The sequence below is a fragment of the Balearica regulorum genome, chromosome 14, assembly GCF_011004875.1.
Source record: "Balearica regulorum gibbericeps isolate bBalReg1 chromosome 14, bBalReg1.pri, whole genome shotgun sequence".
NCBI classification, from domain to species: Eukaryota; Metazoa; Chordata; class Aves; order Gruiformes; family Gruidae; genus Balearica; species Balearica regulorum.
In genome coordinates this window covers 19,500,630-19,515,731 of record NC_046197.1, presented here as the reverse complement: position 1 = coordinate 19,515,731, position 15,102 = coordinate 19,500,630, and the positions used below count along the sequence as shown (strand labels likewise).

Genomic DNA, 15,102 nt, shown 5'->3' with positions numbered 1-15,102 from the left:
TCGGGGCGGTGGCGCCGCCTGCTGCCGGCCCTGGGTACCGCCGCGCATGCGGGCTGGGGCCGTGGGGGAGCGCCGGGCAACGGCGGGGGGGCGGTTGGCGCTGGCGGAGGGAGCTCGGGCGGTTGTTGTTCCCTGAGGGCAGCCCGAGCCCAGCTCCCGCCTGTGTCTTCCCGCCTCTCGGGGCTGCTGAGGCAACGGGGCCCCGGCATGGAGCGGTCCCGCTGGCAGAGCGCTTCCCGGAGCGGAAAGGCACCGCCGAAGAAGCGCCGTCCGTCCCCGCTGCCGGGGGCGGCCGCTCCCCTGGGCAGAGCCGGCGGCCGGGTCGGAGTCTCCCAGCCGTGCCGGCGGCGCCTCTTCGAGAGCGCGGGCCCCCGCGGGCCGCAGCCCGGCAGTAAGCGCTCTTCCTCCCGCCGCCGTGCTGGGGCGAAGCGCCGCGGGGGCCGGGCCGGGCCGTGTCGGGAGGCCGAGTCGCACCAGCGGGGAGGCGGCGGGGCCAAGGCCGGGGGGGAGGGTGGTGAGCCGGGCTTTGTCCAGCACTTGTGTTTTCATGGTAGTGTGAGGAGTGCGTGAGGGTGTCGGTCAGGTTGTCGCCCTCCCGGAAGGTTGTTATCAGTTAGGGTCTGATTAACGTCGGGTGGCTTCGGCGTCCCCCACGGCCCCGTGGCACTGGGCTCCTCACCCTTTGCGTCCAGCCGAGCTGGTCCTCCGTGAGGCGGGGAAGCGGTTTGTCGTGTCCCTTACGGCATGGAGAAAGCGGGCAGCCGATCTGGCAACAGGACCGTTTTCTCAGTTTTAGCTGTTAGATAATAATAAAAAGAGTTTTTTCCTTTTGTAAGGTACCCCTTCCCCCCCCCCCCCCCATCATTTCCTTTAGAAATGGCACCACAAAACCCTTGCCCACCTTTAAGAGGATACCTTACAAAACTAGAGTCGTTCCTCAAATGGAACAGCTGCATCGCTGAATGCAATTTAACAGATCTCGAGTTAGGAATTGGGAGAAAAAAAGAAAAAAAAAAAGCAGTCTGAGGGAAAGGCATGGGATTCAAGTAAAGGCTGACAGTGTAACTTGCTGAATAAATGGAGAAGAGCAGCGTGGGATGTCTTGGTACCTCGCTGATCTTGGTAATTTAACGGTAATTGTACAATGAATGTTAGTTTCTGGCTTGAGCCGGCTCCGCTGGCTTGTGCTCTCGTAGGGGTTTAGTAACTTTTGCGTACCTAACGGGGTGCAACTAGCAGCCTTTGAGGTCTGTTTGCTTTTCATGCTTACATGGACACAGAAGAAAGGGGAAGGGCTGAGTCCTGCACATACATTGTCCTGTCCTGAACTCCCAGTGAGGTCTGGGCTCTGCAGCGCTGGGGGAACGCTGCAGCGCTTCAGACCCGTTGTGTAGCGTGGTGGTGGATGCTCTATTAACTTGCTGTCATAAAAGTGTAAGTCTAGAACGTTTGGCTGTTTCTAGCTCCTGGCTACTGAAAAGAAAACAGAAAGCTAAAGAACTTACAAATTTGGTTTTAGGATAAGAAAATATATCCCTGAAATTTGCTAGTTCCTAAGTAATTTATCATCATGGCCTTTGGGATTATATACAGTGAGGACCAATTTATGTCAAAATTCTTATGATACTCCTGATAAAATCAATCTAAAACTGATTTAGACTCAAACTACTTTGAACCTTGGTATGGTAAAGGTCACTTCCAAGGTGGCTTTTTCCTTTTAATTGAGTGGTTGCTAAACCACCTGACGTATTTCTTGAGGTTGGCTATTTTTTGGCTCTTGTTGATACATTGATTAAAAAAAAGCTTGGGTAAAAATAATAAAGCAAGTTCAGACTTTACAGTGTTTGTGATAATAGTGTCAAAATTGTTATAGGCATGGAAGAGGGGGAATAGCTACAAGTGCCCTGTTAGAAATGATCATCTAAATTCTAACATTAAAAGTAAAATCACTGAACTAAATACTTGTTTCTCCCTAGGCCTGAAGGGCAAGTCCAGTGTGAAAACCCTACCAAAAATTAAAGAAAATCTTGAAGTCACCAAAGCGAGCCATTCATCCAACCAAAGGTGTGTTAGAACTCATTCAGTACACCGTTATTAACACTGGCTAATCATTTGTGGTGTTTTGCCTGCATGAGATGTCTCTTGGAGATGTGCAGTCCAAACTCTTGGTAAGCAGATGTTTGTCAGACTGTTTGTTGGTGCCTCATACAGACATTTTGTAGTTTTTATTGCCTTCCTCTACAACAGTGTAGCTCTGTGTATTGAGCTTAGCTCTGTTCTTCAACTGTAGCAATCAAGTGAACATCAAAGAAGAAACAGACTTGGAGAAAAATGAAGAGAAAATAGAAGAAAGCACTGTACCGCTGAAGGTGAGCATACTGTCTTGCTCTTTATCTACTAGTAACTTATGGAGGCTAAATCAAAGAAACATGACATGTTAAATTCTTTTTCTAATCAAGTAGAATTTCCCATGAGTTGTGTGTGTCTGCACACATTTTTCAGGCTGAACTTGTATTTTAGTGACATTTTCCTGTATCTTTGTCCGGAATAAAAGCTGTTAGAGCTATTGGTAGCATGGGAAGACATCAATGCTAATTATCCTTAACGAGGAAAGGCCATAGCAGTTGTGTTGTGTGGAAGATGTCTCATTAGAGTGTGATTCCAGAGACTTGCTCACTTCTGGTTCAGACACAGGCCTTTGGCAAAGTCACTGTTGCATTCTTTCTCATGTCAGTACAACTGGAACAAAGTATTTGGAGATGACTGAGCAGAAGTGTTACGGGACAGTTCATACTGCAATGGCGAGAAGATAGTTCACCAGGTGTTTTTGAACTGAAATCTGCTGCAGCAAAGGGCTTGAGTGATACTGGTGTAAAACTAGTTTTTTTAAAATGTTACCTCTTAGTTAGAGCCCCCCAATTATTTACCTGTCCTGCAAATGCTTAGTTTCATAGAATATACTACTTAAACAACATAGTTGTTTGTATTTATAGGAGCAATCGAGGAATCTGAAAATGAGCAGCATGAATTGTACCTTTAAAAAAAAACGAATCAAAAGACAGGGAAATTCATTACTCCACTGCTGTCCTGTGCATACTTTAGTTGACATCAATATGATTTCACTGGGAGTCTCATCCAGCAAAGATTGTAGGATCAAAATACTGGGTATTCATTAGGAATTTTAGAACTCTAAGTCAGACTGCAGACTTGTTAATAATGCATGAAAACCCTAGTGCAAATTACACCATGAATAGCAAGTTTAAGTAGAGAAGTACCAGGCAGTAAGTTTCTGAGCATCTGCTAATGTAGGAATACATTTAATTGCATTTCCTTGTCTGCATCCAGTTTTCTCAGGTTGGTTGTATTGGTCATTTAATTTTAGGAATCCCTGATAATCAACTTTGAAAGTAAAGAAAGTTTGAAAAATGCTGACGTGACTTCAAGTGAGTATAATGGCAATACATTATATTATTAAATATATTTTTAGATGTGTATAAAACTAAATGTAAAATTCATGTTATTATTTTTGTTATATTTCTATAAAAGTACTGGTGTGCAGTTCTTGTACTGGTTCTGACTGCGTGATATTAGAAAGTAAAGGTCCACTGGCTGGACTTCTGCCTCTTATTCCCACATGTGGCTTGGTTCACGTGAATTGGTTGAAGGCAGCACAAACAGGACAGGAGCCCTGCAAGACCTGAGACAGTCTTGAGCCCAGCCTATTGAAAACCACATGATCTCGGTTTTATCATTGACAGAAGTAGTTGTTGACATCAGTTCTTCAGTTTACTCAAACCTGCATTTTGAAAAGCTTGTGACTAAATAGCATGTCCTTCTGAAAACAAACCTGGCTGGGAATTACCTTAGTGGAGGCTAAGTTCTTCAGGTATTTCTAGTGAGCCTTGAGCAAGGAAGGTGTCTTCTTTTAGCTTATGGTAGTGTAAATTTGGCTTCAGGATGCCCTTTGTTTATTTGTTTCTTTAACTGTATTATGAATCAGTGTAAGATAGTGACTTGACAATATATAGCTCATCAGAAGATTGAAACTTAGATGAGGAAATGCTGATGGTTTGTACAAGATAATACTTTTTTTTTTTGGTAGCTGCCTTTTTTGTCTCTCTCTAGGTACGGGAATGACTCTTCCCACAGGTGTTTCAACCTTTCTCCTAGAGTGTTTGGATGTAGATTCAACTGCTGATTATAACACATGTGCTAGTGACAGCCTGAACAGTTGGCCATCTCCTGAAACATTCAGAGATGATCATTCAGGTGAGAATTCTGGGGTTTTTCTGAGCTTTATTTGATGTAGAAGATGTGTGTGGGACTATCTACAGTAGAAAGACCAGTGGCCTCTCTTGGTGTGACCCACCAGGTCAGATCTTTGCTATAAGCCAACCTGTGCATAACATGGGATCTGTGTATCTGGTCCTCGTGTAATTTGAATCACACTGTAAACTCAAAGTATTCATTGTTGAGACAAGGTGTTTATTGGGGGTGACCAGCAAATCTGCTTTGAGTCAAATTCCTCCCAAACTTTTCTGCAGCTGTTTGAGCCAAGACAGTGCTTTCACTTTGCTTTCAAGTTCCTGATTGCTTTCAGTTTGGTCACAAATTTAATAACTCAATGAATTTCAGCATAAGAAGCTTGCACTTATATCTTTTATTTCCAGAAAGAAGTAATGTTTACTCTGGGGACACTGACAAGTACAAGAACTCTACTCTCCTGGACTCCAGCAAAGCCATGACCATAGATAAGATACCACAGATCTCAAATCTTTCAGCAATATTAGGTAATTCTTTTCTATAATACTTAATAATATATACATAAACAAATTTCACTCTAGTGCAAGGAGCCTGTATAAAATACGTAATGATCGTTTCATTTAAGGCATGTCTGCATAACGAAGAGCAGCTTCCTGCTAGTGCTCTGTGTTTGCTTCTAATATTTTGCTTTATAATTTAATGTGCACTAAAACATTGTCTGGTCTGCGTAGCTTTTTCTTTTAAAGTTTAGCTTTTATGTTTTTTTAGAACCCGTACCGGAGGATTTTCAAGACCAATATACTAGAAGGTAATCAGCAAAGCAGACTCTTTTGATATACCTAAATGTTCAGGTTTTTCTCTTTTGACTGATCTTTAAAAGAAAGGCCAGTACGAAGAAGCCTCTGATCCTGCAAACATGTCTGTTGAGTTTCAGCTGTGTCCTCACTAACTTTGAAATTGGTGTATCCAGTCAGTTAAGAGTTTGCCTTACAGACTTTTGGTCTTGCAGCTGTAGGGAAGTCAGTGCAGGATTTTATGGAAGGGGAAGGTGCCATTTATCCCTAAATAAGTTGTTTTTATCCAATTGCACTTATTCTGTCAGATTTCATTCAGTCACAGGCGGCAAGATGTGTGTGCCTGGGTGGTCTGGCCAGGATTGCCTGTGCAGTACAGGATACGAGGGGCTAGTCCTCATTAAGTCTCTGGTGGTCTGTGCTTGCCCAGGACAAAATTAGGTTTTGGGCAGATCTTTTATGTTCTTTAGGAATCACCAGCTTAATGGGGCACTCCTTTGCTTCAGAATCTTGCTGACCTCAGCCTTCATAAGTCTTGGGCCAGGTTGCTGCCCATTTCCAAATAAGAAAAAACTGACACACATGTCCGCCAGGAAGTGGAATGGTGTATGTGATGTGCTGCGACCCTCTTGCCACCCTCCTGTTGTTGGGACGACAGATTTTCTGCTGACAAGTCATCTGTGCTGTAGTTTTATCACAGTGTAAGGTCTTCACTGCATCTTCTGTACTTGGCCTTGTCACAGTGCCGCCTTCAGGTCCTGACGTAAAACTCTGAGTAATATGGGCGTTTTTCTAGGAACAGTATCCTTTCTTTTAACCTTTGTGCTGCTGGTTCCAGGCTTGCATGCAGACATTTCCATTCACAACTCATTTATACCAATCTTACTGTTACAGATCTCTACACGGCTTAATCTGAATTTTCTTGTGAACCTAATTTTTCCCTGCATTCACCTTAAATATGTCCTGTCATAGTATGCTTCAGTGCTGAGTACTTTACTGAATGCCTTCTGTAGGTCTTAAGCTGCAAGTATCTTCAGAGTAAGCTGTGTGACTTGATGATAAACTATCAAATAATTGTAAAGTGTGATGAAGTAACTCAGTAACAGTATTTTTAAAAATAAGCGTTACCCTTTTCACTCAGTCTATATTTTCCTATGATTTCCTTGTACTATTTTTTTTGAATGTTAACAATCATTCAGAATAGTTGTTCACTTTTTTCCCCTCCTCTCCTAGAAAGAGACCATCGAATTGCAATTACAGTTCTTCAGCATTAAGTGTTTCAACTACTCTGGCAGGTAAAATATGACCTGAAGCAGTTGTACTAGCTGTGAGACAACAGAATATTCTACCTGAACTTAAATGATGGCAAAATATTAGAACCAGGCTTCTACTGGGTCATTTGTTCCCCTGACACAGGCTAAGGTCAGTTGTGTCTAGAAGGGAAAGTATGAATTGAAAATCCTCCCTGTAAATAAGACTTGGTTCTAATTAACGTGTTAGAAGAACAAAAAACCCCCGAACCCTGCATTTTTCCATTTAATCATCTGTCATGCTAAATGCAAATTAGCATTTCTTATTTAACTTATCCAGGAACGGAACTGTTTGTATCGCGCTCCTTACTTGAACTTAGTTCATATCAGCTTCACAAATACTATTAGGAGTCCCTCATGTAACTACAGTTCTGAACTGTGACTGATGCAATTCTGGCTGCGGCCCAGGTACCACATAATTTTCCCCTGCTTAATTTGGACTGTAATAGCAGCAGAAGTTGCCACTGGCAAAGACTGCTGTGATTATGCAATTCCTCTGCTCCCACAGTACGTGTGTCTGGCAGTAAATAGCCAGGTGAACATAAGATTAATAAGCAACCTTGTTTCCTCAAGGAAAAGGAGAGGAGTAAAGCAGCCCTGTTGGCGGGGAGAGGGAGATAAGAATTATATTGAAGGGAGGAAATGTGTTTACATGGGTGGCTGTGGAATGATCTCTCTTTGAAAACCATCCTGTAAGACATGGGTTGGAGAGTAGCTGTGGTCTTTGTCTCAAGTTAATTAATTTGTTGGAAATTTATCACAGGAAAAAAAGTCTGTAAAATTACAGCTGCAAGAGAGAGAACTCCAGACCTAAAAACTGGTATGCGCTGTTCTTCACCATTAGGACCGGAAAGAAAGGTGAAAGATCCTTAATAAATCAGCCAGGTTGTAACAGAAATGACTTGCTCCTTCCTTGCATGGTGGAAGACTCCACCTGGAAGTGCAGCAGTTCCCTCGAAAGGGCTGCCTGCAGACAATGGCCGAGTGAAGATGTGGCTTGCCTCTACCTCTGGATACCAGTAGTAGTCATGGGTGCCCCCTGAGCTCGCTGTTTTCCAGTCTGACTCTGTCAGTGGTACCAAATCAGTTGTGTAGAGCTCGAGTATGACAGTGGGACTCTCTTTGTTAGTGCTTACTAGACTATAGAGATTCACTTTATAACACAAAATGTAATTGTTTCACCCTTCAGCCTGACAATCGAACTGCTGAACCCAAAAGGCTGAAGTGTAAGAAGAAGGAAAAAAATTCTGATGCATTAGAAGAAGGTACATGGTCATTCAGTCAGCTTGATGCCCCAGGAAACGCTTCAGCCAGGTCAGCGGGGATGACGGCAGAAGTGCTGCCGTCCAAACGGACAGATGCTGTGGTGGTAAGTATTCCCATTGTGCCCCACTGATCAGCAAAGGCATACAATTGAAGTGAGAGTTTTGAATCATGACAAGAGTTACAATTAAATATGACAAGTGGTAGGAAGTGCTTTATCCCCTAGTTGCAAAGGGGACCTGAAATGGGTGCTTTCTGTAAACGGATTCTTTGTCTTAATTTTGGAGAGTGTAAGACTGAAAAAAAAAGTGAATGACAGGAATTCAGTAGTTAAACCCTAAAAAAAGAACTATTAGTAATTCTGAATGGAGTTGTTATAAATAGTATTGTGTACTAGGGGAATACTGTAGGTCTAATAATAAACAGCAAAGAATTGGAAACTAATACTGAATTCTTCTCTGTTTTTGTTTAGCAAATGAGTTCGACCATGCTGATCATGGAGGAAAAGAAAGCCCTAAGAAATCTTGGTTATGCTCAGCCTGCAGAGCTAGATGTGAGTGTCTATCCTGATACTTTTTTTTTGGTAATGATTAAAACCAAACAAATTGTTCTTCATGGCACAGTTCAATTCTGGCTGTACTTATACAAGTACACAATTTGTACAATTTGTACAATACAAATGGCACAACAAACAACATGTTAAATTCAATCAGTTGGACAGTTAGAAAACCACAGCAAAAACCCTAGGTATCTGATTTGTATTTTTGCAACAGCTTCTAATGTAAAACCAGCACCTAGTAGCTTTACTTGCATTACCCCTTTGATAGAAGCAAACTTGATACTTAAATGGCAGTTTGCATTCTTTGTCAGTAAAGGCAGTATAGTACTACCGCTTCTCTCTGCAGCGATAGGAGTGATATCTGTCGCTTTTGTGCTGTAGCTCCCAACCAAATCAGCAAACTGTATATTTGTTTAGAAAAAGGTAAACTGTTACAATAGACAATAGTACAAAAGACTGCTTAGTTTTGCACCAGATTATTTGGCAGGAAAACATACTGGGCTTTCCTAGGGGTGTTGCAAACATCCTTGGGTTTATGAATACTAGATTAACAAATAGAGAACATCAGAGTCTTGTTGGAGGCTGAACGCAGGAATCACTGGAGTCCTAAATCATATTTTTGATGCAATAGAACATTTTTTGCATGAACCAACAAGTGTTGGGTGATTTTAATTGTTGCGTATTATTTAATTGGGCAGTTATTGCTGTATGTTTTGTATTTTGATGGAACTGTAGCTTAGCTTGTCACCAGTGTGCAAAGCCTCACCTGGGGAAGACCTGTTCCTGAATACCACAGGTCCATATGTAAATTCAGAAGAAATTGTTCCTGCATCTCTGAGCTCAGAAAAAGAAATTATGCCTCAAAGTCCAGAAGAAAAGAATATTTTTCAGGTTCTAATTTTATTGCATTTTTAAAATCCAGTTTTGGCATGCTAGTATGCAATATACTATATGTTAAAGCCTTACTGTATTACAAACAGCTGAAGAAAACCTTTAAGCTTTGAAGCTTTCTGTCACCCTTTCCAGTAGCATATTAAGTGTACACGAGTAGTCTTAAATGTTTTCTAATGACATCCCAAGAATTCTGCATGCCATCTCTAATTTCCCTAGAGGAATATTTCTTCAATGGAAATAGTTGTGTGAATGAAGTGTCATTAATCTTTTCAGCCTCTGTGTGGCAGGCAAGAAATCTGCTCCATTGTCAGAACTTCACCATGCCAGAGGCCTTCCGGGCTTCACCAAATTCCAGTTAATACAAAAGTGTTCTGCCTTCCCAAAGGGGTGCCTGAAGGTAATAAATATAGAATTGGTTCACTGTGCAGATGGTAACTGGCTATTTGAGTGTTTAAAGGTGATTTGGGGCTTTTTTTAGTCTGAATATTTGGAAAAATCACAAGGCTAAAGAGTAAAAGATGCTGAAAACTTCAAATTTCGGACTTAACAGTGTTCTCGTGCAGCAGTGTTTCATTAACAAACCACAATAATGTTTTCTCCTCCAAGGATCTTTACCATAGCAATTAATATAGTCTAGCCATTTCATAGCCTAGATCAGTGAGGCTGGAGGGTGCTACTGCGTAACTCTGGGACTATCTGCACCTCTTCAGGTTACTCCTAAACACAACTGTGAGCTTCACTGCTGGTGTGGAGACTCCCTAGAAAGGATACCAGCTTGTTTAGTAAATTATTATCCTGTGCCTTATTTCTAGGGTGAATATGTCTGACTTCAGCTTTCAGCCATTGGTGTGTGTTTCATCTTTCTAAGCTAAACCGAGGTCTTTAGCATCCAGTATTTCCCCTCCTCCAAAATAGTTCATGTAATAGGGTATGTTTTTCTTTAAAAATATTCAGGTTTTCTTTAAAGGTTTCTGTTCTTTTCTCCTGAGACCCTTAACATAGGGGAAACTCCTTTCTTCACTTCTAGATTTTTGTTAAACAAAAAATGAGAACTGAGTACAAAACTGTCTCATTGCTACCGGAGATGTACAATCTCTTCCCTTTCCAATCTCTCCTGAAGTTTCTTAGTGTGCCACTGGATGGCATATGTCTTCCTAAGTTTAAAGTAGCTCTTCACAGACAATGCAAGCTTTCTGCAAGTTTTATTTGTCATTTATGCTGGCTTAATTTAATACAGAGATCCTGCGTAAGCATAATAGCTTTCAAAAATACTGAATATACACAAATTTCCAATGGAATTGCAGTTTTCTAGGTCCAAATATTCTCCTACTTTATTACAGATTGAGTACATTTTCTAGAGGAGCCTGGGAATTGGGAATTAGACTACCTAAAGGTGATGGTAGGGGGTTTATGTTGAATGGTTTCATCTCTGCTCAAGGAGTCTTTCAGATGATGCTCTTTTTCATTAGGAACGTATGTACACTCAAGACTACTGTTGTCTTCTCACTAGCAATTGACCTACAAGATTCAGATTCCTCCAAACAAATGATAGCATAGATATCTGTTGAACATCTAAACAGCTTGTCAGTTCAGTGAGCTTTGTCTTACACTTGAGAATGTGCCATTTTACTGATAGTATTTAACTTCTCACTTTTTCCGCAGATACTATTACGAGTACCAAAAACTGGATCTGCTGTAAACATAGATGAGATTTCTGGGTTTCAGCAGGAGTCAACAGAAGAAATAGCTGTCTTGCTGCTGCGGCAGAGAGGTGAAACAGAACTATTTACCAGTAATTAATGGCCGTGTATTTTTTTGGCATAGACATTGTTTGAAATTTAGTTAATGCTTTGCAGTAAGCTTGTAAATACTTTACTCAGGTACTTAATATTAAATTATTTTGTACAAGCAACTAGATCTCATCCTGGGTGTTGTTCTGTGCCAGTGCTGGCATGATCCGTGGTGGAATGCTCAGGAGGTTCCTGAAGCGGGGGGACCTCAGGGAAGCCAAGAGCCAGTGGGAGCCCGCAGGTCCCTCCACAATGGGACTCCGGTGGGAACACGCAGCCTCCCTGGTGCAGGGCTGCAGGCTGTGCCCTGCTCTTACACCAGTACGGACGGCAGCAGTGAGCACGCCGGAGGGAGGTGCACCCAGGTGGAGGAGCTCCTCCACTCAGTGGCAGAGCTCTGGGAGGAGGTGAGTGGGTTGAGGGGTATCAAGGAGTGCGAGAGAGGGATAGATTACTGGGATCACACACTGCCTTCCCTGGGACAGGCCTGACAGGCAGGATGTATGACATGGAGCTGATTCCCTATTCTCTCTCCGCCTGGCTGAACGCAGTGACTTAAGGGAAAGGGAACAATGGTGACAAGGTGCTGGCCAGCGCAGCAGACGCGTCTCCTCTGTGACTCCTCCACCTTCCCAGGTGCCCTGGCATAACAGGTACGAGGATCTGCAATGGAACCGAACGACAACGAGGATGATGGTTCGCTGAGGTTAAGTCAGCCTATGCCCTGTGTCAAAACTGCTTCCATAAAGTAAAAAAGCTGGGTCATTGTCATAAGAGATTCCTTCCTGAAGGGAACAGGAGGCCCAACGTGCAGACCAGACCCACTTCTTAGGGAAGTCTGCTGCCTTGATAGGGCCTGAGTTAAAGATGAGAAGAAAAAGCTTCCTACCTTGGTACAGCCCTTGGATGACTATCTGTTATTGATTTTCCAGGTAGCCAGCGATGAAGTTGCAACAAGAAGTCCAAGGGCACTCGAGAGACTTCAGGGCTTGGGACGACTAGTTAAGGGATCAGGAGAGTGAGTAGTGTTCTCCTCTGTCCTTCGGTTGCAGGGAATGATGAGGGGAGAACCAGGCAGACCCAGCAGATCAATACCTGGCTCTGAGCCTGGATCACCAGCAGGATTTTGGGGTTTTTTGATCATGGGTCGGTCTACATGACACCAGGCCTACTGGCAACAGACTGGGTACACCAGTCTCAAAGGGGGAAATGGATCTTTGCGCAGGAGTTAGCAGGGCTCATTGAAAGAGCTTTAAACTAGATTTGAAGGGGGAAAGGGATAAAACCGGGCTCAGTAGAGATAAGCCTGGGGGCAGCACGCCAGTGTTTGAGAGACAGTGTGCTAGCGAGGTCCTTTGGTCTGCCATCTCAGTGGGGGTAGGGGATGGGGATCCATGCAGCAGCAAAGACACAGGGGTTACTGGTGGGTTAGAAACCACGGAAGTGCCTGAGGATGGTCACGTAGGAATTTCATCTCGGTTATTTGTAATATCACTTACCTCAGTCATTGTTTCTTCTGGTGGCTTCAGACTTGTGCAGAGGAAGTAGGTGCCTCTCATGAACACAAAGGTGGAAAAACCCTTTTTATAGCTGAACTGTCTCAAGAGCTGGATATTGGCGTTCTGGATTTTCAGGTTACTGCTCACGCTATCTGGCACATAGATTTGATCCCCAGTGCTTCCAGTTCATCTTGTGCTTGTTAATCCATAAATGTCATTCTTAGCAGTGTGCTGAATGCCTCAAAAAACACTGACAAGAGCACAGTTTTTCTCCACTAGCACTCGCTGCAGGCTAAAGTAATTTGGATCCCTACAGTGTTCTCACTACAACACCCCTTACTCAGACTCTTTTGTAGTCATAAAGTAGGTTTTTCAATGTTTTAAAATGATAGTATGGCTTTCCAAAGCTCTTGCAGTCTGAGTTTGTTTCTCAGTATTATCACCCAGACCATTCATGCCCTGGAAAATAGTTCTGTATTTCCAAAAAGAGCACATCAAGAAGATCTATAAAGTCCATAAGTTTAATTAGTTTGACTACATTTGAAAAGACCTGTGAAAGTTCAGACCCTGAGCCTTTTCCCATTGCTCTGGGGTAGAAGGAAGTGCAAAATAAATGCTCCTAGATTAGTCTATGAACAAGTATTGTATAAATATACTGTATGGCTCAAGGTTAAAAATGATGCTGTTATTTTTTCCTTTAAGCATTAGTAGAATGAGTTCTGCCAATAACTCTTTGGAGTCCTCTTGGGTATGCTTCTAATTATCAATATCCTTGTTCTTACAAATACTAACCCACTGGTAATTACGCAAGAATCTTGAGCCCCTAGAAGGTAGAGGTGAGCTCCTTGATGTAGCTTTAAGCAAAATTGAAAGTTGTGTATCTAGTAAGTTGTGATGATAATGATTGTTCAAGTAAAGGATGGTCCAGAATAAAGGAGATGCTTATCGTAAGGGTGTTCTAGGAGTCCTAGGAAAAAACACTTATTTTGCCCCAAACTGTTTTGTAGTTTGTATACAAGAAACAGACTGGCACTGACAAACCAATTGGAGAGTACAAGAGAAGAAAATACGGCATGTGTCTGTGGAGTTGGCTGCAGCAGCCTGAATATTGCTGAGTTTTGCTTTTGTTTTTCTTGATGTGATGAGGCTACATAGGAGGACACAAATATCACGAACCACAATCTCTCTTGTCCTTCCCTTCAGTTACAAAAGCGCTGCTTCTTATTTTCATCTTTTGTCTGACTCTTGGAGAAAGTATAATTAATTACCAGACTAGCGCTCTGCCCCAGGGAAGGAAATTTTATTCATTTTGAGGCCGCAACAATATCTACTCTTGTTCTGCTGTTCTCAAAGGGAAGGCATTTTCCCATGTTTTGGTTTTAGACTGAAGAATGACTACATAAAATTTCATTTCAAGTGGAAACTGGCTCTTCCATATTAGTGGATAAAGGTTATGGGTCATGGGCAGTTAATGGGTAGTACAGAAGAGCTTATTTGTGGAGTGATTCAGGAGAGAAATCTGTTCAGTGTCAGTAGGGCTGCTCTGTCACATCCTAGACGTGATGAAGTCCTAATGGCTTGAATGGAATCGCTCCCAGTGAGTCAGGCCATGCAAGAACTGCGATAATACTTTATCACTAGGAATTGTGCGTTGCAGATGCGTGTTTAGTAAACACATCTATATAGATTTATAGATCTATAAGAGGTTTTTCATTAATGCTGTTCAATTATTTTTGTTATCTGAAGTGTACTTCTAGGAGACTTTGACTTAAAGTGCTCGGAGACGATGAGAGATGTTTGCTCCTCGCACCGGAGTGCTACAGGGGTAGGTGTACTAGCTGTTGGAGGGCAAGGACCTTCCGTGCGAGTGGTTCTGTCTTGGTTCATAATCTCTACGCACAGACAGGAGAGGTTTGGGGCCCGAGGCAATGCACGCTGGATGGACGGATAAGTTGAAATTCATGTTCTTTGTGTGGATATGAAGATTAACCTACAGGGATGTTTCTATAGGAAAATGGACAGTTAAACTTGTATTTATCCTTTATTTCTCTTGCTGTCCATCCTCCACTCCCTTGGTGAGGTATGTTAATCAAGCCTATCGGAATCACTTGCTATTAATTTAGCAGTTTTGGAACAGGTTAATATTTACTTTTAAAGGGATTCTATCAGTTTGAATTTTAATGCACTTGAGATTAGCTAAATCTGCAGCGCTGTAACTTGCAAAACTACTGAAAGCTGAGTTGTATGTCCTGGCCAAAATTCTGTTATTTCATAGTGTTCCCTGAGGACTTCTTATATTTGAGACTGTATTTACGTGCCCATCTTGAAGCTAGGAGGCTTTCACATGGTGAAAGGATGTAAAGATCGGTCATCTGTAAATCTGTGGCGGGCAGGTGTATCTTGCATACAGAACAAGGGGAAAAAGATGCATCTAAAACATTAATTCCTATTTTCTGATAGAATTATCTTCAACTTCTAGTAGATGAAAACCAAAGTTCCTACAGATGGCTGATTGTGAGGAATCATTATATAGCTGTTAGACACGCACTAAATTATGTCTTTTTAAAATAGTCTGCTTAATTTAATCTGACATCATACACTGTTGTAGTTTAATTCCATTTTCTAGGGAAAGTGGATGAGTCAGTTTTGTCAGTTCGTAATTAAACTTTCTAGTAGTGTTGTATCTGAACAGGGAGATGTTGAAGGAGACCCTTAACTGTAACAGTGTTT

The 15,102-nt window shown here is 42.3% G+C and overlaps 1 protein-coding gene across 4 annotated transcripts; it reads left to right on the top strand.

Moving 5' to 3' along the window:
• Positions 1-61: 61 nt before the first annotated feature.
• Positions 62-15,098, top strand: MEIKIN (meiotic kinetochore factor). 4 transcript variants are annotated; one of them, XR_012837679.1, is made up of 15 exons: positions 79-391; positions 1,977-2,064; positions 2,291-2,369; positions 3,383-3,443; positions 4,126-4,269; positions 4,671-4,790; positions 5,032-5,071; positions 6,291-6,352; positions 7,131-7,225; positions 7,557-7,736; positions 8,103-8,183; positions 8,925-9,080; positions 9,357-9,480; positions 10,746-10,854; positions 11,926-11,978. XR_012837679.1 is itself a non-coding variant. In XM_075766114.1 (14 exons), the coding sequence occupies exons 1-14, from the start codon at positions 208-210 to the stop codon at positions 10,790-10,792; spliced, it is 1,461 nt and encodes a 486-aa protein (XP_075622229.1). In that variant the 5' UTR covers positions 62-207; the 3' UTR covers positions 10,793-10,995. The 4 variants fall into 4 exon arrangements, 3 of the variants coding, with proteins under 3 accessions (XP_075622229.1, XP_075622228.1, XP_075622227.1); XM_075766114.1 differs by lacking the exon at positions 11,926-11,978 and having other exon boundaries at positions 62-391; positions 10,746-10,995; XM_075766113.1 differs by lacking the exons at positions 8,925-9,080; positions 9,357-9,480 and having other exon boundaries at positions 11,926-15,098.
• Positions 15,099-15,102: the final 4 nt, after the last annotated feature.